This window comes from Melanerpes formicivorus, unplaced genomic scaffold (genome assembly GCF_026170545.1).
Source record: "Melanerpes formicivorus ecotype bairdi unplaced genomic scaffold, bMelFor1.0.p_v2 SCAF_38, whole genome shotgun sequence".
In the NCBI taxonomy this organism is placed as follows: Eukaryota; Metazoa; Chordata; class Aves; order Piciformes; family Picidae; genus Melanerpes; species Melanerpes formicivorus.
Window position 1 is genome coordinate 4,884,047 of NW_027142390.1, and position 19,748 is coordinate 4,903,794.

Here is a 19,748-nt window from a genome sequence, read left to right on the forward strand (position 1 = left end):
CACCCCCTGCCGCCCCTGAAGGTTGCCAGCACCTCGCTATTTTAATTTCAGAACAACACCGGATCTTTTGTCGTTTCAGTCCCCCAGCAACTCGGAATCAAAAGGAAGAATAATAAACCACGGATGCCTTCATAAATGTTAATTGCCTTTTCCTTTCATAGTCTGCAGAACAGAGTGTGATTTTGCTTTCAGAATAGCATTGCCCTCCTGTGGTCGAACAACAGTAAGTCCGGGAGCTATTGTCAAAGGTCTGCCGGCACGTCATTCAAACGTGCTTCGTTGTTTTGTGTGCATGCACAATTTAGTGAAACTAAAGTCCTTTGTCAGATTGCTTGCTCTTACTGCTCTGACTAGAGCTCACTGTTACAGGTTTAAACATCTAACCCCCTTCACGCTGTCAAGGTGTGATGGGTTTGGCTCATCACAGTGATTCACCGATGTTCACTTTGAAATGGAGACAAGATTTTCACATCAAAGTCTAGAGAGGCTCAGCAGAAGTCACCTTTGTTACTCCCGAGGGTCTCAGGGTCAGCTACCCCGCTGCAGGTCAGTTCAAAACCTACAATTAATTTCTTTGTGTGATGAGAGAATGGAGAGAAGCACGGACTGGGAAGCCTCTTGCACACTGTACATTGCGTGATCAAAGCCTGGATTATCTCATGTGGGCCCTGAAGGTGACTCACTAATACCATCATAAGACAATTCACTTCAAAACACCTACAATACTTAGCTAAGTTTTAGAGTTGTGTAACACTGTGGGTTGTTGATTTGATATTTTGTCACTCCTTTTTTAATTCTTTCTCCTGCCTTTCTTCCTAATCACTGGAACTCGGGTTTGTCAGTTTATACCAAGCTGGGATTTATCTGGCAGGATAATTGGATCTCCTAGCAAAATGTCACATTAAGTAGGAATTATGGATAATGCCCCTGGAAAACTAGTTAATGAAAAAAAAGAATGTTTAATTGCTGCTTGAATAATATTGATCAAATGCAGTCATTCTACCTGTGCATTTCTGTACTGGATACCACCATGACCTGCACAATACAGCCAGACCTGTGCTTGCTCAGATGGGTGGGCATGAATTCCAGAGAGCTACTTATGGAAACAGCACTGCTCAGGTGATGCTTTTCTGTTGGACTCTGCTGGGGAATGATCATTCTCTGTGAGTAAGTCATGACTGAAGGCTTGCATGGAGGACTTGTATCCTGCAATGTGGCATTTTTTGGTGGGCTCTTGAAACTAAGGATGATGCTCTGAAGCAGCAAACCTTGTCCCTGCTATTACAATGTAGAATCACAGAAGTGTGGGGAGAAGGGACCCCTGGAGCTGCCTGCTCCACCCTCCTGCTTGGCCACGGCTTTGCCTAGCCAAATCCTGGAAACCATGTGGTATGGAGACCACAGCTTCTCTGAGTGGCCTAATCCAGTGCTGTGCAGCCTGTTCTGTGAAGAACTTTTTGCTAATGCCCAAAGTGAACAACCTGACTTGCAAATTGTGGCCATTGCTCCTTGTACTTTCTACCACTGCCTCCGCTGTCTCTATAACCAACTTTCAAGTAGTTGTTGCTGCCATTAGCTTGCTCATTAGTTGGTTCCCAGCCTGCCCTGATACATGGGGATCCCGTTTCAACAGGAAGACTTCACACTTCCTGCTGAGCATCATGAGGTTTCTGTTTTCCCTGGCCTTTAGTTTGTCACAGTTCCTCTGGGAGGTGGCTCCACTGTTGGATGTGTTGCTGTTTCCCCCAGCTGTGGCACTTTACGCCACCGTCCAGGTCACTAATGAAGCCATAGGGTGACATGAACCCCAACAAGGAGTCACTGTCTATTACTAGCTGTCAACTGGACTCTGAATCACTGATTTCTACCCTCTGACCCTTGAGTAGTCAAGCTGTTTTCCAACAAGCCTAACAGTGTGTTTGCTGAGCCCACACTTCTCGTGAGAATGATGCCCAAAACTTCACTGAAGTCGAGGTAGATTACATCTGCTTTCTGCTTTCCCCGTAGCCTCTTGTCTCAGCCTAGAGGGCAGCTGTAATTGTCATCCTGTGACTGATTAATGTTCCTGGCTCTTTCTCCTCTCATATTATTTCCAGCTGAGAAGATCATAATTTTTGCCTGTTAATCCCAAAGAGCATGACCTTGTGTTTGCAGTGCTGAATTCCGACCCCTTTCTATTATTCCATTCCTCAAGGCTGGCAGCTTTTCTCTAGAATACTGTGAGCCTTCCCTGTATTTTAAGTGACTCTCCACTTTGATTGCAAGTTGACTCAGAATAGGGAGTTTGAGAAATTGCAGGATGAAACAAAGTAGACTTGGCATGGACTTGGCTTCAGGGTAGTACTGTTCTGCATTGAGCTACAGAAGGATTTTCTAGTGAAAAATTCTTCTTCCCTCCAATCCCCAGTGCATGGGAAAATCATTTCCAAAAGGTATATAGGGAGTGAAGGGAGTGTGACCTAGAAAAACTAGTAAGATGCATATGTCAAATCCAGTTAATTTTTTTCACTAATGATATTGATCTATATATAAAAAATGCTGAACAGAACACTTAGCTTCCCTGTGTTTGGCCTTGGGCAACATCCCCCATCAAAGGCAAAGAGACCCTGTTGACACTTTCCTGTTGAGTAAATCAGTCAGGAGGGCAACATATTTCTTCCCCAAGAAACATATAGGAAGCCATGAATTGGAAATTAGGACTCCTGGGTTTCCCAACAGCTCAGCATATTCTTGAAGCAAAGGTGTTCAGACCCCATCCTACATTCTTCTTTGCCTGCCTGGAAAGCCCTCTGTGCAGCTCTCTGGCCTCATCGCACTGTGTCTGTCCACCATCGGTTGCAGGAGCACCACAGTGCTTTGGCCATTGGAATGTGCTGCCCAGGGAGGTGGTGGAGTCATCATCACTGGAGGTGTTTAGGAAGAGACTTGATGAGGTGCTTGGTGCCATGGTTTAGTTGATTAGATGGTGTTGGGTGATAGGTTGGACTCGATGATCTCAAAGGTCTCTTCCAGCCTGGTTACAGAATCACAGGATCACCAAGGGTGGAAGAGACCTCAAAGATCATCGAGTCCATCCTGTCACCACAGACCTCATGACTAAACCATGGCACCAAGTGCCACATCCAATCCCCTCTCGAACACCTCCAGGGATGGTGACTCCACCACCTCCCTGGGCAGCACATTCCAATGGCTAACAACTCTCTCTGTGAAGAACTTTCTCCTCACCTCCAGCCTAAACTTCCCCTGTTGCATCTTGAGACTGTGTCCTCTTGTTCTGGTGCTGGTTGCCTGGGAGAAGAGACCAACCCTCTCCTGGCTACAACCTCCCTTCAGGTAGTTGTAGACAGCAATAAGGTCTCCCCTGAGCCTCTTCTTCTCCCAGCTCCCTCAGCCTCTCCTCACAGGACTTGTGCTTGAGGCTTCTCCCCAGCCTCATTGCCCTTCTCTGGACACATTCAAGTGTCTCGATGTCCTTCTTAAACTGAGGGGCCCAGAACTGGACACAGGACTCAAGGTGTGGCCTAACCAGTGCTGAGTCCAGGGGCACAATGACCTCCCTGCTCCTGCTGGCCACACCTGTTCTGTTCTGTTCTGTTCTGTTCTATTCTGTTCTATTCTATTCTATTCTATTCTATTCTATTCTATTCTATTCTATTCTATTCTATTCTATTCTATTCTATTCTATTCTATCCTGTCCTATCCTATTCTCTTCTCTTCTTTCCTATTCTCTTCTCTTCTTTCCTATTCTCTTCTATTCTTTCCTATTCTATTCTTTCCTATTCTATTCTATTCTTTCCTATTCTATTCTATTCTTTCCTATTCTATTCCTATTCCATTCTAAATACAGTGAGCACAGGCAAAAGGGCCTTTCACCCTGCCTGTCCCTGAGCACCCCCTTGTGCCCTGGACCCTTCAGAGCTGACCAGCGCTGAGCTGGGTCCATCCTAGCTGCAGCCATTTTCTCTTTCACAAGAGCTGAATGAGGCAGTGCAGTAATTTTATGCAAATCCATGTGCAGATTAAAAAATTAATCAAATTCTGAAATTTTCATTTAAAGAGATTAGTCTTGAGAAATCCCCTGTCTAATCCTCCCAGAACAGTCACTTGGAACAAACCTCCGCCGCTTTGTTTTCCTCCTGGGTTCAGTGCCTCTCCTGGAAAATGTTCTCGGAATGCTTTTGGGACCATCTGGAGCAGCAAGTTTGAGCCTGAGCAGAGCTTGCCTGGCAAATTAAAGTTGATCTATCAAATGATAGAAAAGATGTGTCAGTAAGTGGGAACAGGGGACTTAAAGGCAGTAACATCTCAGCTCTCTTGTACTTCACAGGTAAGCTCCCGTGGCGAGGCATGAGCGATGGAGGCGGGAAGCCTCGGTGAGCCCGGCAGTAATTTACCTTCCAAGGGGCTAGGAGAAAGTCATGTAGCAGGAAAAACGAGTAGCAGGAGACACTGCTAAAACTTGCTGTGTTTGGTAGTTTCCTGCTGTAACAAAGATGTAATCTGTCTTTTGGAGCTTGAACTCGAAATTATCCTCAGAACAATTGGGGTTTGATCCTGTGCCATCTCGAATCTCTTCCAAGCCCCGCAGGGATTTTGGAGTTGCCCCTGTGCATGCTAGGCCAGCTGCCAGTCACTGCCACACTGGGGGAAATCCAGAGTTGTCCCCTTGACATTAAAAAGAAACTAAGTTAGACCCCTGAAGGTCTCAGTTACTTAGCCCCCTCAGAGCATTGATGTACAGTAGCCCTCAATCTCGCAGCACCTGAAACGCTCAGGATCTGCGGCTGGGCTGGCCTGCAACGAGCCCAATTGCCCCGACTTCAAGAGAGCCACAAGCCTGTGGTGCAAACCCCTGAACAAACCTCTAGCCACAGCACCTGAAGTAGCTCAGCTCTGCTCAGCAATGGCAGACTGGCCCTAGAAGGGAATGTTTGTCTGGCTTTCAAGTACCTGCCACAGAGAGAGGCGTTGGCTCATTTTCCTCACTGCATGGGCATGGCCAGCTCATTTATTCACTGCTTTCCTCCCCAGTGTGACTCCAAGTTTATGGCTCAGACTATGCCCCCCTATGTCCATGCTTTTGGTCTCATGCCACAATCCAATTTACCTGGCAGCTTACCACATTTCTTCCCCTGGTGCTGGATTGTTTCTGTCTCCCTCTGACTTTGGCTCTTTGCCTGCAGAATTGCTTTAATTAAAAAGTTAATGAAAGGTAATGCAAACGAGCACTTTGCCTGTATTTTATCACAGTCCAGCTCCTCTCCCTCCCTCTTTCCCAGAGATGGTGAAAATGAGGAGCTGGGATTTTGCTGCTTTTTTGTTGAGACTTAACAATAGAAATTTCTGCAGGCTTAGGAGGAGCCCTATGAAGAAAGTGCTTATAATGGTAATGCACAGAAACAAGTATGTAGATGGTGAGCATTATTCATCAATGAAAGCTGAGGAAGTTTTCATTAAAAGAGGATTAATCTAAACCCCTTACAGTCTTCCTGCTCTCTTTGGACAGGCAATTCTTAGCATCATTTTCCTCCTAAGCTTAATGCAAACGTCTAGAAATTGTTCCAAGAGACTGTCTATTCCCCAGCTCCAAATTATCCCGAGCAGAGACAAAGAGAAGGTGTCAAACCTGAGCCCTGCTACTGCCTGTATCATGTTACCTTATATCCATATAGAAGGGAGCTTGCTCGCCCCTGGGTGATTGCCCCAAGAAACCAAGATTAGTGGTGAAGCAACAAGAGTCACATCATCACCCCCTCTCCCAGCCCAGATTCCTCCCATCCAGCAGTGGGAAGAGGAAAAAGGCAGGGATGTGAGAATGTAATTTCCTCACAAGCAACACACAGCAGCTAACTGGCAATTGCATCACTTCTAGACCTACCATCTGTGGAGGTAGTCATGAGAGTTGCCATTTGGATTACTTTTTCTTTCCAGGGCTGCCTGTGCCTTGGTGTGTGGGGTGGTGTTCAGTTCTCTTGGTCTCGTTCTTAAAGTCCTAGTAAAACAAGAAGGAGTTTTGCTTCATGTTAATATCCATGTAACACTGATTTATAGCTGTTCCCTGATGACATTTCGTACCCAGTGCCTGAGCCTGCATAAATAAATTACACAGAGATGGGTTTGTGGCATCGTTAGCAGCACCCCCATTCCAAGGGGAGCCTTCAGCAAGCCTGCGTGTCTAATCGGAGCTGACAAAGAGCAGAATAACACACTGAGACCTCCAGAGCTAGTGGGGCTGTGCCAAATTCTGCTCTCTGTTGCACTGGTGTAAAGCTGGATAACCTCTGACTGCAGGGGCGGGGGGGGGGGCAGTTATACCAGGTTCACTCTGCATTTACACCTGTGCACTGCGATGGGAGGCGGTGGCGTGCCCTGGAGTCCTTCGAAGCGATGGGAGGATGCACGCTGGCTTCAGCTGGCTCTGGAGCTGGCCCCCATGGTTAAAATATAATCTGAGTTCAGAGTGCAGAAAACAGATTACATGCCTGCTATTGTGGTGAAATGCTTTCCAGAGCAAGCATTAGCAGTATGTACACAGTGCCAGATGAATTAAGCTGGCACTTCTGTTTGCAGCTCCGGTAGGAGAGGATCGCTTTTCAACACCTCGCGCCTGCTGCGCCGCGTCTGGAGTCGGAGCTGAGCGGAGCTGCCGGGAGGACACACGTGACAGGAGCCACGGGGGCAGGTCTGGTTGTTCTCCATTCCCCTGGTCATCAGGGTCAGCCGTGCACAAAACCATCAAGGCAGGGACAGAGTCTGTTAACAGCCTTAGGCTCTATTTTCCTAAACTCCCTGGCTCCATTTAAGCCTTTTTCTCCAACTACTTCTCCAAGCCCTGTAGCACAGCTCAGACGAGGCGACCTGGGGCGCGATGCACCTCTGTTTTGTAACACCTTCCTTTGATTGCGCTGGGCTGCCAGGTGAATCAGAGATCTGCTGGGAACAGAGATGCTAATCTCAGTTCCTGAGAGGTGTACAGATGACTTCACTGGTGTTAGCTCTGTTACTCTGGCCCTCATTGTAAGAGGGCTGAGGCTCAGTGGTTTAAACTGCTGGCAGCATGAGCTGCCGTAAAGTTCAGGTCCAGTAACTAAGCGGTCAGGACACCCTGTCTTTTGTTCTTACCTCTCCTTGTGATTGAGAAGCTGGTCCTTCTGACCAGCAGCTAAAGGAAGGTAGTTTAATCTGCCTTGGGTTTGCCCTTAAAATGTTTCTCTTAAGAACAGAGGTTGTGATTGGACTTGCTGATCTCAGGTGTCTTTTCCAACTGAACTGATTCTCAGATATTTTTTCTCTGGCAAGCTGATGATTTTCCATATATATCGTTTTCAAGACCCTGCCCAGTACATTTCAGAGTGTGCCCAGGTTTTGTTGCCTGAGAAGGTGCTTGTGTTGAGAATTTCACAGAGCCTTTGGGTCCTCACAGGAAAATAAGGCAAATTGAGCCCCAGCAGAGCTGTTCTAAAGCTTGTGTGGCTTAATGATTAACACCTTGCAGTGCTGTGGGAGTGTTAGGATAAAGAGACCTCTGGACTCCTCAGCTGCTCCAAGAGAAGCCAGCCTTGCACTGAAGCACATCAGTTTAGAATAGAATAGAATAGAATAGACCAGGTTGGAAGAGACCTTCAAGATAATTGTCCAACCCATCAACCAATCCAACACCACCTAATCAATTAAACCATGGCACCAAGCACCCCATCAAGTCGCCTCCCGAACATCTCCAGTGATGGTAACTCCACCACCTCCTTGGGCAGCCCATTCCAATGGGCAATCACTCTCTCTGTATAGAACTTCTTCCTAATATCCAACCTAAACCTCCCCTGGTGCAGCCTGAGACTGTGTCCTCTTGTTCTGGTGCTGGCTGCCTGGGAGAAGAGACCAACCTCTGCCTGTCTACAACCTCCCTTCAGGTAGTTGTAGAGAGCAATAAAGTCACCCCTGAGTCTCCTCCTCTCCAGGCTAAGGAACTCCAGCTCCCTCAGTCTCTCCTCACAGGGCTGTGTTCCAAACCCCTCACCAACTTCGTTGCCCTTCTCTGGACATACTCCAGCAAGTCAACCTCCTTCCTAAACTGAGGGGCCCAGAACTGGACCCAGGACTCCAGGTGTGGCCTAACCAGTGCAGTGTACAGGGGCAGAATGACCTCCCTGCTCCTGCTGGCCACACTGTTCCTGATGCAGGCCAGCATGCCATTGGCCCTCTTGGCTGCCTGGGCACACTGCAGGCTCATGTTCAGCCTACCATCAACCAGCACCCCCAGGTCCCTCTCCACCTGGCCGCTCTCTAGCCACTCTGACCCCAGCCTGTAGCTCTGCATGGGGTTGCTGTGGCCAATGTGCAGAACCCAGCACTTGGATGTGTTCAATCTCATGCCCTTGGACTCTGCCCATCTGTCCAGAATCTGTTCAGAAGGAGACTTGATGGGGTGCTTGGTGCCATGGGTTAGCTGTTTGGGTGGGTTGGATTGGTTGATGGGTTGGACACGATGATCTTGAAGGTCTCTTCCAACCTGCTTTGGTTTATTCTAATAAAGTTTATTCCAGCCTGTCGAGGTCCCTCTGCAGAGCCTCTCTACCCTCCAGCAGATCAACTCCTGCCCCCAGCTTGGTGTTGTCAGCAAATTTACTGATGATGGACTCAATGCCCTCATCCAGATCATCAATAAAGATGTTAAAGAGCACAGGGCCCAGCACTGATCCTTGGGGCACACCACTAGTGACTGGCTGCCAGCTGGATGTGGCACCATTCACCACCGCTCTCTGGGCTCAGCCTCCAGCCAGTTCCTAACCCAATGCAGTGTGCTCCCATCCAAGCCATGGCCTGACAGGTTGGCCAGGAGTTTGCTGTGAGGGACGTTTAGTGGAGAGAGGAATGACTCTCTCAGGTAATTTGAATGAGTCTGTGATCAAGTGTGTTGCCCAGGCTGCTTCAGCTTCCTGGCACCCTGCCTTAATTGCCTGCACCATAATTGCCATGAGTGGGAGCGATGCAGATCACAAAGATCTTTGATCTTGGGAAACCAACAGTGAACTTGCTGCCAGTTAACAGAAGGAAGGAGAAACACTGGGAGGGAATAGATGCATGTGTGCTGGCAGGGGCTGCCTTTCCTTTGTCAAGACAAGTGTCTGCCCTTGAGCAGTTGAGATCTTTCGGTCCGCACACAGACCTGCTGCATATAATGCTAACAGTCAGCAGAGGCTAGCTCAAATGGGCTTTCACAGACACAGCTGGCAACTTTGCCTGGATCTGATCTCTTATTTGGGCTCTAGGTGTGATTTTAATGGATTATGAGAGGACTACAAAATGAAGGCAAATGAGGCCTTGTGTTAATTTGCTGTTTGGTGGGGGAACCTCATTATCGGTCTCTCTGTGGCCACCATCAGCAAGGGATGAGGCAGCCAGCAAGCCTGTTGTTTCTCCTAAGCCTGTGCCTGATGCTGCAGGGACACATGGAGCAGTGCACAGCCAGAGAATGAGATCAGCACTTGGCTAGCACGAGGAAGGGAGTTAATGTAGTGAAAAGCTGTTCCACTCGGGCACCCCGCTCTCTCCAGGACAGAGAGCAGATTCCATGCTCTGGAAAGGTGTCAAACACTGAACAAATACAAATGATGGCTTGCTGGTGGCAAACTACAGTGATGGAGAAGCTGGCTGGCAAGGCTCACCTTCCCTGGAGGAGGCAGTGGGATTGCAGGGGGACCACAAGCTGACAGTTTGAATGTGACACTGTCCTTCCACTCCTCCTGCCTTGGGGAGGGGTTGGAAAGTGCTGTTGGTGTGTCACCTTAACCTAGGAGAAACAGGAGCTAGAGCTCCATGGCTTATGTTTTGTCCTCCCTGCTCTCTCTGTAGCAACCCCGTTTCTTCTGCTAGTGAAAAATGTTGACTTTCCTTTGCAGGGTGGCGGGTGCTGGCTGCCCCAGCTGTCAAGGCCTTGCCTGTGTTGGCAGTGTGTACAATCCCACACCACCGAGCAGACGCAGCATGTCCCTCCGCGAGCACGCGCTGGCCCTCTTCCGCAGCGCAGTGGGCACTGTCCGGCCAGCCCCGATGCTCAAGAGGGCTGTGAAGCTCCAGAGAGATGGGGGGCCCCAGCTGCTGGTGAAAGAACAGGCCTTCCCAGTGAAGAGGAACCTGTACCTGGTGGGTTTTGGCAAAGCTGTGCTGGGGATGGCTGCAGCAGCAGAAGAGATCCTGGGAGACCATCTGCTCCAGGGGATCATCAATGTGCCGCTCGGCATCCAGGAGAGCCTTCAGCAAGCAGGAATGCAGTAAGGGGGGCAGTGGCTGGACAGTCTTAAGGGGAATAGGCTGCTAGATTTAACCTCTGTGTGATGTTGCTCTGAACCCCTTCGGTCCTTTCTAGCTGTCCTGGCTCTAGTGCCTACCTCTTCCACCTCACCACCCTGTTCTTCAACCTCCATCACGTCCCAGTGGCAGCAGTGACACAGCCCATCTCCTGCACTGGCTGCACTGCTTCCCTGGCCCTGGGAAAGACACCTCCCTGTCCTGGTCACCTGCTGTGTACCTTTGCTGCACCAGGCTTGTTTCCCTGCTGAGTGACAGCCTAGCTGGCTGTGTAGGTGCACCTGTCAGTGGTGTGATTGCCTCTCTTACCTCACCAGGGAGATGCTCCTGAAGCCACACAGCAAAATCCAGGTGATCGAAGGTGCCAAGAACAACCTCCCAGACCCAGAGGCTCTGAAGGGAGCAACAGCCATCCAGCAGCTGGCTGAGGGCCTGACTGCCGATGACCTGCTCCTGGTGCTCATCTCAGGTTAAGTGGGGATCCCATGGAGTGGGCTGAGCTGAGGGCCCCTCCAGCCGTGTATCCACACGCGACCGTGCAGCAGGGGAGTGCTGTGCCTTGCCAAGCCCTTTCAGCACCCCTGTGATTCTTTCTCTCCCTCCTCCTGCTGGCCTTTCTCCAAGGAGGCAGCAAGGAGAGGGCACAGGGCTACCTGGTGCTGTAGTGGATAGTCTGCCTTCCAGCACTGGGGAGAGGCTGAGCTGCGTAGGCTCGGTCCTGGGGCACAGTGTGAGATGGTACCTCTGGGCACAGCCTGCCAGCTGCTCCCATCCCTTGGCAAGGACATGCTTTCTTCCTGACCCCTCCTTACATCTGGGGATGTAGGCTTGGAGAAGCAAGCACATGGTAGACACACATGCTCCAAATTTCTGCAGAGGTGTGATTCTCAGGATTCCCAGGGCTTTTCTGCTCCCTGGCCCCTGGAAATGAGGCCCCTGTGTTCCAACACAGTTCGCTGCACACCTTGCGGGGTCAGGCATGAACACTCCCAGGCCATGGGTGCTGGGCGCCCAAGCTGTCCCCAGGGGCAGGGCTGTACAAAGATGGTGGGTGCTGTGCATCAGAAGGGATACAGTGACATCCCCCCAGCCTGAGGTCAGCCTGGTGAGTGAGTGCTGCAGGGCAAAAGCATGCAGGGCGTGGGGCAGTGCTGTAGGAACCCCTTGGTCCTTCTCTGCTCAGTGATTTTTTTTTCCTCTGGTTGCACTGCTGCTGCCTGATCTGGTGCAGAGAAAGTAGTGCCATTAGGCAAACACCCAAGTGGCTGGCATCTAGCTGCAGTTGCTGGGGATTCCCTTGGGTTTCCTCCTATCCCTTGGCTATGGGGATCTCTAAGAGACTCCTCATCCCCTCGGGGAGCCTGCACAGCATCTCCTCGCGGCTGCAGCTCCCTGTGCATGTGCACTCCCACACAGCAGCCGGTCCCCGACGGCTCCTGCCTCTCAGCTAGGGCCCTGGCTCTTGACTGAAACACAGGCATTTGCATTTGTTTTTCTTGCTCATCATGTTTTATTGATGCTGATTTGTCTCAAACCTCGGAGCAGGCTTTGCCTTTTGACAGTAGCTTTCAGCTGTTCTCTGCATGACCACTCTCTGCTCAGATCTTGTTCCTTTCTGCTCTGTATTTTCCATCCCTTCCACTTTTCCTTTATAGCCTTTTTTCTTGCCACCTTTGCCACCTTTCCAGTGCCCACCTGCATCAGACAGGATTCCCATCCATGAGGCTATCATTCTGGGAGTGCTTTTTCTTTTGTGTTACACTCTCACTTTCCTTTCCTCCTAGGCCTAGATGAGTGCAGTTCAGCAGTTTTCTATCTTGCTGCAGCTAGAGCTGGTGTTTTTTACACACTGGCCTGAATAAATGGAGCCAGGAAAGCAGGCAGTGTGTCCATCTGCTTGGCGCTGACTGCTGTGTGAGTCGTGGAGCCTGTGCTCCCTGCTGGGCAGGGCAGCAGTGATCAAAACCCACTGCTGAAGAAGACTGAATTCTCCAGAGAAGTTAGCATAGTTCCCCAACCACCCCTGCCTTCCCACTGAGCACTGGTGAGGGAAGAGGAAAGGCTCAAGCGCTGAACAGCCTTTTTTTCCCCCCCTCCTGTCCTACTTTTCCTGCTGTCCTTGCTATCTCTTCTATATCCTAGGGGGTGGATCTGCCCTACTGCCTGCTCCCATCCCTCCCATCCTTCTTGAAGAGAAGGAGAAACTCACAAAGATGCTGGCTTCCCGAGGAGCTGCCATCCAGGAGCTGAACACTGTCCGGAAGACTCTGTCCTTGCTGAAGGGTGGAGGGCTGGCCCGGCGCGCGTATCCTGCGCAGGTAACCGAGGGGAAGCTCCTGCTTGTCCAGAGACCACCCCCTCAAAACAGGGGTACAGGGGTTTAATCAACCACCCTAAGCATGCTTGCAGCGTTTTTTCCTCACTGAGTAAACAACTTCTGCACACTGTTTTGGGGCTCTGTGGCTCAGATTGCATTGAGGACCCAAACTCTCAGGGAAACAGAGGTGAAAGATTGAGGAATTCAGACTGTGCTGCCTGTCCCATCACACTGCTCTCAGCATACCTCAGCCCTCACTCAGCAGGCACTTCCAATGTGCTGGTGCTCCACCACAGCACTTTTAAGGCTGGGTTTGACCCTTGGCTCCCCTGGGGACTGTCCTTAGTGTGCACCATCACTGAACCCAGGCTCGGTTCAGTGGCACAGGTTACGTCTGCCGTTGTCATGGTGCAGCATCAAAGGACATTTTAGATGTGTGAGTTCAAAAAGGGCCTTAAACCAAGAATGAGACAAGATCTGCCCCTGCTGGTGCAACACTAACTCAGAGCAGCACTTATCCCAGGGTGTGGTCACCTGTCTCTGCCTCCCATAATAATCTGCAGGCATTTCTCTTGGCAGGTGGTAAGCCTCATCCTTTCCGATGTGATTGGTGACCCCTTGGACATCATAGCAAGTGGGCCCACTGCTGCCAGCTCCCACAGCATCCAAGACTGCTTGCAGATACTCACCAAATACAACCTGCTGCACAGCCTGCCCAAGTCAGTGGAAACAGTCCTGTCCAGGTCTCCCACCAAGCCCACTGCTCCAGAAGACTACTCCCACGTTTGCAACGTCCTCATCGGCTCGAACAGGCTGGCACTGGATGAGGCCAAACGCCAGGCTGAGGGCCTGGGCTACACAGCTGTGATTCTGAGCACGGCAGTCCGCGGGGAGGTCAGCCACGTTGCCATGCTGTACTGCCAGCTGATCCAGCTGCTGCACCTCAGCTTCACTGGCCTCGGAGAAGGGCCCCTGAGCGATGGGCTCAGGGGCAGCCTCCTGCAGCTGGCGGCAGAGCTGGAGATCCCTGGTTTGGACCTTGCCGAGTTCCTGCAGGCCCTGCGAGGCGTAGGGCCCAAAAGACCGGTCTGCATCCTGGCTGGTGGAGAAACCACGGTGCAGCTTCAAGGAACCGGCAAGGGAGGGAGGAACCAGGAGCTGGCCCTGCGTGTGGCGCTGGGGCTGCACAGGGCACAGGCCATGGAGACCAGCAGCCCCCCGGGGAGCTGTGAGATCATCTTCCTCAGTGGGGGGACAGATGGGCAAGATGGGCCAACGGAGGCAGCAGGAGCCTTCTGCAGCCCAGAGCTGGTGGGTGAGGCACTGCAGGAGGGCCTCGATGTGGAGGCCTTTCTCAGCAACAATGACTCCTACACGTTCTTCAGCCGGTTCCAAGACGGGCATCACCTCCTGGTGACAGGCTTGACTGGCACCAACGTCATGGACATCCAGGCTATTTTAATTAGAGCCACAGAGAGATCATGAGAGCTCCCTCTGCAGATACCCAGGTGCATTTAATAGGACCAGGGATAACTGAAAGCATCAATACTGCAGGCAAATGTAACCTACTCACATTAAGACTCTGGGGTTCTAATATCTTTGACAGAAAGAATCCACTAATCAGACAGGAGTGGATATCCACAGCAAAAGCCAGCACATGTAAGTGATCAGAGGAAGGCAGGAGGTCACATTACAGACACACAGGCCAGATTTAACATTTCTGCTGAGAGCTGCCACTCTCGTAACTGTTTCAACTACAGTTAAAAGACCTCAGGGAAACCTGAGGAGACACAGAGACCCGAAGCCCAGCATGATGCACACCTAGCAGTGCAGCTGAGGAGCACATTGGCCAAGAGATGCATTTGATACTGGACACATGACAGAAAGGCAGTGCACAGTGACAATGACACAGAGAGTGATACACCTTTGCTGTGCAGCATAAGGAAGGGGACCATTAAGGTGCAGTGGCAAGCCAGCTGAGTGGAGGCTTTTTCCTCCAGCCTCCTTCCCTCCACAGGACATCTTCCCTGCTGGTAGGTGTCAGGAGAGCCTCCATGCCAGCTGTGTGTGTGTGACCAGCTTTCCCAGCGCTGTTTTCCAACTGCCTAGAGAGCAGTCCTGCATTCAGCCTGAGCCACTGACCTTTCTTCTGCTCTGAGGCAGAAGTCGCTGTCACTCTGATTAACTCTGCTAATTCTCCAGAACAAAAGGCAAGGAGGCCTTCATGCTCAGGTCTCCTGCCCCACGCTGCTGAGATGATCAAAAGGCAGAGCTGCTGGAGCTGCGTGTTGACAGGGAGCTGCTGCTCCACATGCAGAAGGATGTGGTGGTTATTGCGACTTCCTCACCTACTGCTGTGCAAGATGTGGGAGAGCAGAGCTGAGCTGGGCTTACCAGGATGCAGAGCCCACAGTGGGGCTGGATTTCAGAAGGGCTCTGCCTGTAGCAACAGGCAGGGTGGAGGTTTTGGCTGGATATTCAAAAGACTTCAGCTCGGCAGCCAGTATGACCCAACATGTCCAACTCCTTTTGAATATCTGCCTGTTGGTTACAGAGCCTGAGTGGGAGCTGAGCTCCTTTGAACATCCAGCCCTGATTTCATAGGACATGCTTGATTCAGACAGACAGACCAACCTGCTTGGTGTGGCTGATCTCATCTTGTGACATAAATACACTCTGCTGCCAACAGCCTGAGCAGTGGTGTCTCACTGAGCGGTGTCGCCTCACTGAGCGGTGGGGTCCCACTGAGCGGTGGAGCCTCACTGAGCGGTGGGGTGGCCTCACTGAGCGCTGGGGCCTCACTGAGCGCTGGGGCCTCACTGGGCGGTGGGGTCCCACTGAGCAGTGGGGTCTCACTGAGCGGTGGTGCAGCCTCACTGAGCGGTGGTGCAGCCTCACTGAGCGGTTGTTCTACGCCCTGCTCCAAAAGGGGTCGGAGGGCGGATGTTTGAGGCGATGTGACACCTCCTGCTTTGGTTTCAAAGCCAATATGTAACAACGAGGGATATCAGCAAGACCATCACGGGGCCCAGTATTGATGCCAGACTGGCAGCTGGACCGTCTGGGCCACAGCCCAGGCGTAGCATCAAGGCAAAGCCTGGGGCTTTCAAAACACTGGTCGTGCCCTGGTGGTTTTAGCTCATCCACACGTCTCCTTTGTCCTCCGAGCCTGAAGGTCTTCTGTAACGTGCCTGAACTTGCTCACGCTGGCAAACGCCTTTGAGATCTGCCGGGGAAAACCTGCCAAGCGTTTTAAGGCTTGTGGTGCTCCTGTGATGTCAGGTGGCAGCCGTGCAGGAGCAGCTCTGCGCCGCGCATTTTCCTCTGGAGGCTGCTGGCAGGACGCCTCTGCCGTGCCGGGCGTGCCAGCACCGCGGGGACCCCGACACGCGCGGCGGTACAGCCAGAAAGCGTGGGCTGGGGCCAGGATAACTGGCCAGAGCTGGCTCCAAATGGTTGTTAATGCTGGCTGTCCAGTTCTGCTCCAGTGACATCCGGAGTGACTCCACTTTCGGGCTGGCTTCTCGTGGGAAACGCCTCCCACCTGTACCCTGAGCAGCATCCTTGCTTTCTGCACAGTGGCTTTCCACTGACAATTAAACAAACTTTGTCTTGGGGTGGAGAGGAGAATAATAAAAGGTTTGTTGAAAGGATGGAGCTGTTTGAAGTGCACTTCACATCTCCATTTGCTTGGCCTCCATGTATGGTTTTGTTCTTGTCCCTTCTTTTCTAGAGAGGAGATAACAGTACAGGGAGGTTGACCAAGGACAGCCCAGTTATAGAAACACTTTTCCTCTTCTGATGCTTCTACCTGGGTAGATAGAAACTCCATTTCTGAGGGATTGCTCAGGTGGGTCTGGTGTATCTTCTGCCTAGGAAGAAAAGGAGGTTTGGAGTGTGTGCACCCCTTACCAACAAGGCATTGTGTTACTCCTCTGGACAGTGCTTAGCACTGAACTGGCTGCTAGTTCTCCTGACCCAAGCCAGCCCCTCTGACCTGCAGCCCTTCACTGCTAGTGAAGAGCCCCATGCATCAGCCAGCCTGCAGCCCTTCACTGCTAGTGAAGAGCCCCATGCATCAGCCAGCCTGCAGCCCTTCACTGCTAGTGAAGAGCCCCATGCATCAGCCAGCCTGCAGCCCTTCACTGCTAGTGAAGAGCCCCATGCATCAGCCAGCCTGCAGCCCTTCACTGCTAGTGAAGAGCCCCATGCATCAGCCAGCCTGCAGCCCTTCACTGCTAGTGAAGAGCCCCATGCATCAGCCAGCACAGGATGTGGGCTGCACTCATTGGGTTTTGCAAGGATTGCAGGGAACAGTTGCATCTAAAGCTGCAACAGCACTGCTTACCTGCCCAGTAATGATTTGTCTCTGGGCTGCAGAGCCTGCCAGGAGCCATGACTTTTCCTTTGGGAACTTAAGTGAGGCACCACAGCTGAGCAAGGCTTTACAGCTTGCCTGCACTGTGCTGGATGGGATATTAGCATCACATGAGCCTACCTGGGCAGATGAGGAAACCCAGACTGTGACTGTGGTCACACCAAGTGAGCCCAGTGTGCAGGCCACACTGGGGCCAGCTCTGTGCTGTCCTGGCTCCAGGGTGCTTGAGCCTAAGAAAAGGAATCACAAATAGAGTGAGCACAATAAAAGTTGCTTAGTTTTGAAGCTCCCAATCCCTTCCCTTTTCGATGGGAAAGTGAAACTCTACAGCAGCCAGGAGGGTGATGGGTGGAGATGGCCAACAGCTCCCTGGCCACATCCCTGCACATGGGCAGGGAACACAGGGCCAGCCATTGGGAAAAGCACATCCAGCCACTGGGCAGGGAGCAGGTGAGCAAAGCCCAGGTGTGTTTGGGGTTGATTTGCACTCCCAAGTGGGCTGCTTGTAGACAAACAGTGCTAATGGCCAGGAGAAGTAACAGCCTTATTAACAGCACGAGCTTTTGGCAGTAAATTAAAATCTTGGCTGCTGCCCTTGGCTCTGCTCTTGCCTCTTAGGAGACATTAATATCACAGCTCCCCAGCATTCCCATTATCACTTCATTAAGGATCCAATAATGATAAATGTGGATGGTTTTATTTTGCATGGAGCCTGATTAATGGCTAATATTTCACTAGGTGTTAATGGGGCCCTTCCTTTATGGAGGGCTTGGAAGGGGGCTGCCTTTCAGCTCCTCCACAAGCCAGGGAATTTGCTCTACTTTTGCTAATGTGACAGGTTTAACACAAACCTTGAAAGGGCTTCTGAGGCCTCCTGAGAAACTTCGAAGAGCATCGTACTTGGGGCATCCCTTGCTGTCGTGGCTGTCCCCCAGCTCCTTCTCTTCATCTTTCGTTGTGCTGGCAGCGCCTCCTTCCAGTGTCTGCACCCAGACAGTGCTGCCCATCTCCCAGAATAGTGAGGGGCAAAGTAGGGGTGTGTCCAGGTATGAGCACATCAGTGCAGCCACCAGGGCTCTCCATAGCAGATGTGCAGAACCAGGCTCACGCTTGCCAGGGGGTGCAGTGCAGGGAGCAGGGTATGTGCTGGCCTCACCCCAAAGCAGCTCGGTCCCCTCCCACCTGCACCTCAAGAGTACAAGGGAGCCCAGAATGCAGGACAGAGTCTGGGATGCAGAACAGAGCCCAGGCTGAGGCCAGCAAGCCCTCCTCCAGCCCCCCAGGGGATAGCTGTGGTGGCTCCTCTGAGGCCAGCTGCTGCGGCACAGGGGCTGCTCTCCGCCGTAGGGCCCTGGCGTATTGCACGGCTTCAATCCCTATATGAAGTGGGATGCATAATCACATAGGAATAAAAAGCCATACAAGACAGCAGGCTGCAAGTTGCTCTGTGCTGGCAGGCTGGCGGGCCAGTCCCTCTGCAGTGGCTGCCATGGCCACCACTGAGATGGGGCTATGCCCTGGGGAACCCCCCCAAGCCCCTGTGTAGGGTCTTTGGGGAGGCAGAGGAGCCCTGCATCAAACAGAAGAGAGATGAGGTTTCAGCCAGGAGAAAGCGTGGGAGGCCCCAGAGCCGCTGGAGAGGGAGCCCCACAGGATATCAGCACTTGCTCCCAGCTCTCCCAGCTAGCAGGGGCCTCCCACCCAAGATCCCTCTTGGAACTGAAACAAGACTTGTCCTGTGGCACACCCAGACCCCCCCGTGCCCATTCCCATTCTAGAGCATCATCCTCCAGCCTAGACACCCTCTGCTTGCACCACTGCTGTCCCCAGGACTTACCAGCCCTGCCGAGGCAACCCCCCAGCACCATCACACACATCTGATGGGGGGAGAAAAAGGAGCCAGCCCCCTCCCCACAGTGGTCAGAGCATCTTCCACCATCTGACTGAGGAGAGCCTGGCGGGTGGAGAGGGCAGCTGCAGGGAGCTGTCAGAGCACAAATCCCCTGGTAGCCCATTAGGAGCGGCCTCCTAGCTGCCCACAGGAGCTCTTGACTGAGGCCAGGCAGTGGTGCAGATGGGCATGGATCCTCTGCTAAGAAGTTGGGTGTGGGTGGAATGAAACCAGGGAGCTATTGCCCTGGTGAATGCTCACTGAGCACTGCTGGTGCAGCTGCCACAAGCAGCCCCACACGCTGGGGTAGCAGGGTGACCAGGGCAGGCTGCTGCAGGAACCCACCCAAGCCATGCTGGGGATAAAGGCAAGTGGCAGCGAGCAGTAAGGGGGTTTTGTGCTGCCTTTTCTCCTCCCACTTCTCATCCCAGCAGCAATTTTGGCATCTGTGGATGGGAGACCCAGAGCAGTGCCCAGGGCAGGAGGGGCTGGGTGGCAGGTGCAGGTTTGCACAGTGCAGCCCGCACACACCGAGAAGGGAAGAGCTTCTTTTAGCTAAAAAAGAGCAAAGAACAAATCATAGCCATGCTGTGCTCACTGAGCTCACCAAAAAACAGCTTTTCACTGGGCCAAGACACTATGGCAAATCACCAGCCTCTGGCTAAACACCACAGGGTGGCCTTGGGCAGCACCAGCAAAGCTTAACCACAGCGCAGCCATCATCCTAGGCTGCCCTTAACCCACAAGGCAGAAATTCAAGCTCCAAACTGTCTTTCCAAGCCATGTGGCAGCACTGGGAAGCATCAATACCCTTCAAAACACTCTCTGAAACCTTCCTCCATCCCAAGGGCTCAGGT

At 52.0% G+C, this 19,748-nt stretch overlaps 1 protein-coding gene across 2 annotated transcripts; it reads left to right on the plus strand.

The window, feature by feature from the left end:
- Window positions 1–462: 462 nt before the first annotated feature.
- Window positions 463–16,312, plus strand: GLYCTK (glycerate kinase). Of its 2 annotated transcripts, XM_068157917.1 has the most exons (7): window positions 463–546; window positions 4,328–4,373; window positions 6,571–6,682; window positions 9,897–10,268; window positions 10,623–10,774; window positions 12,448–12,623; window positions 13,202–16,312. In XM_068157917.1, exons 2-7 carry the CDS (start codon window positions 4,355–4,357, stop codon window positions 14,105–14,107), a joined length of 1,737 nt encoding a protein of 578 aa, XP_068014018.1. In that variant the 5' UTR covers window positions 463–546; window positions 4,328–4,354; the 3' UTR covers window positions 14,108–16,312. The 2 variants fall into 2 exon arrangements, with proteins under 2 accessions (XP_068014018.1, XP_068014017.1); XM_068157916.1 differs by lacking the exon at window positions 463–546 and having other exon boundaries at window positions 4,110–4,373.
- The last annotated feature ends 3,436 nt before the right edge of the window (window positions 16,313–19,748 follow it).

Coding starts and splice junctions, on each gene's coding strand:
- GLYCTK (XM_068157917.1), top strand. Junction 6,683..9,896: donor GACAGGAGCCACGGGGGCAG/GTCTGGTTGTTC, acceptor TTTCCTTTGCAG/GGTGGCGGGTGCTGGCTGCC. Junction 12,624..13,201: donor GGCGCGCGTATCCTGCGCAG/GTAACCGAGGGG, acceptor TTCTCTTGGCAG/GTGGTAAGCCTCATCCTTTC.